General features: G+C 60.0%; 1 protein-coding gene across 1 annotated transcript in view; it reads left to right on the forward strand.

The window, feature by feature from the left end:
- Positions 1-1,681, forward strand: part of LOC131215866 (basic proline-rich protein-like) — an 11,092-nt gene that overhangs the window by 8,899 nt on the left and 512 nt on the right. The window contains exons 2-3 of the mRNA XM_058210263.1: positions 36-577; positions 676-1,681. Of these exons, the coding sequence (XP_058066246.1) occupies positions 36-577; positions 676-1,681 (1,548 nt within the window). The remainder of the gene's footprint in view (positions 1-35; positions 578-675) is intronic.

Consider the following 1,681-nt stretch of genomic DNA (forward strand, 5'->3'; position numbering starts at 1 on the left):
TATCTTCCTCCTCCACCTACTCCGCCACCAACTAGACCACCGCCACCACCGCCAACGCGTCCACCAAGCTGTCCAGCCGGAGGAGTTCCTCCGTACTGCTGTACTAACGGTGGATCGGGACCGAACTGTTATCTTCCTCCCCCACCACCAACTAGACCACCGCCACCGCCGCCAACGCGTCCACCAAGCTGTCCAGCCGGAGGAGTCCCTCCGTACTGCTGTACTAATGGAGGATCGGGACCGAACTGTTATCTTCCTCCTCCACCTACTCCGCCACCAACTAGACCACCGCCACCGCCGCCAACGCGTCCACCAAGCTGTCCAGCCGGAGGAGTCCCTCCGTACTGCTGTACTAATGGAGGATCGGGACCGAACTGTTATCTTCCTCCTCCACCTACTCCGCCACCAACTAGACCACCACCGCCAACGCGTCCACCAAGCTGTCCAGCCGGAGGAGTTCCTCCGTACTGCTGTACTAACGGTGGATCCGGACCGAATTGCGTTGTTCCTACGAGACCTCCACCACCGACCACTCAAAGCAATCAATATCTTCCTCCTTGTCCAAATGGAGGTGTTGGTAAGTGTCATCTCCGTGTCAGCTCCGCAACCTATGTCGTGGCAGTAGCGCCAATTAAAAGTAAATATTCAAAATAAAATTTATCTGCACAATCTCAGGACCGAACTGTCAAGTGCCTCCAACACGTCCACCGTCATGTCCTGGTGGAGGAGTTCCTCCGTACTGCTGTACTAATGGAGGATCTGGTCCCAACTGTTACGTTCCGCCACCGCCAACGCCTCCACCGACTAGACCACCGCCACCGCCGCCAGCTTGTCCCGCTGGAGGAGTCCCTCCGTACTGCTGTACTAATGGAGGATCTGGTCCCAACTGCTATGTTCCGCCACCGCCAACGCCTCCACCTACTCGGCCACCACCTCCGCCGCCAACTCGGCCTCCATCGTGTCCTGGTGGAGGAGTTCCTCCGTACTGCTGTACTAATGGAGGATCTGGTCCCAACTGTTACGTTCCGCCACCGCCAACGCCTCCACCGACTAGGCCACCGCCACCGCCGCCAGCTTGTCCCGCTGGAGGAGTTCCTCCGTACTGCTGTACTAATGGAGGATCTGGGCCTAACTGTTACGTTCCGCCACCGCCAACGCCTCCACCTACTCGGCCACCACCCCCGCCGCCAACTCGGCCTCCATCGTGTCCTGGTGGAGGAGTTCCTCCGTACTGCTGTACTAATGGAGGATCTGGTCCCAACTGCTACGTTCCGCCACCGCCAACGCCTCCACCTACTCGGCCACCACCCCCGCCGCCAACTCGGCCTCCATCGTGTCCTGGTGGAGGAGTTCCTCCGTACTGCTGTACTAATGGAGGATCTGGTCCCAACTGTTACGTTCCGCCACCGCCAACGCCTCCACCGACTAGGCCACCGCCACCGCCGCCAGCTTGTCCCGCTGGAGGAGTCCCTCCGTACTGCTGTACTAATGGAGGATCTGGTCCTAACTGTTACGTTCCGCCACCGCCAACGCCTCCACCGACTAGGCCACCACCTCCGCCGCCAACTCGGCCTCCATCGTGTCCTGGTGGAGGAGTTCCTCCGTACTGCTGTACTAATGGGGGATCTGGTCCCAACTGTTACGTTCCGCCACCGCCAACGCCTCCACCGACTAGGCCACC

This window comes from Anopheles bellator, chromosome 1, assembly GCF_943735745.2.
Source record: "Anopheles bellator chromosome 1, idAnoBellAS_SP24_06.2, whole genome shotgun sequence".
NCBI classification, from domain to species: Eukaryota; Metazoa; Arthropoda; class Insecta; order Diptera; family Culicidae; genus Anopheles; species Anopheles bellator.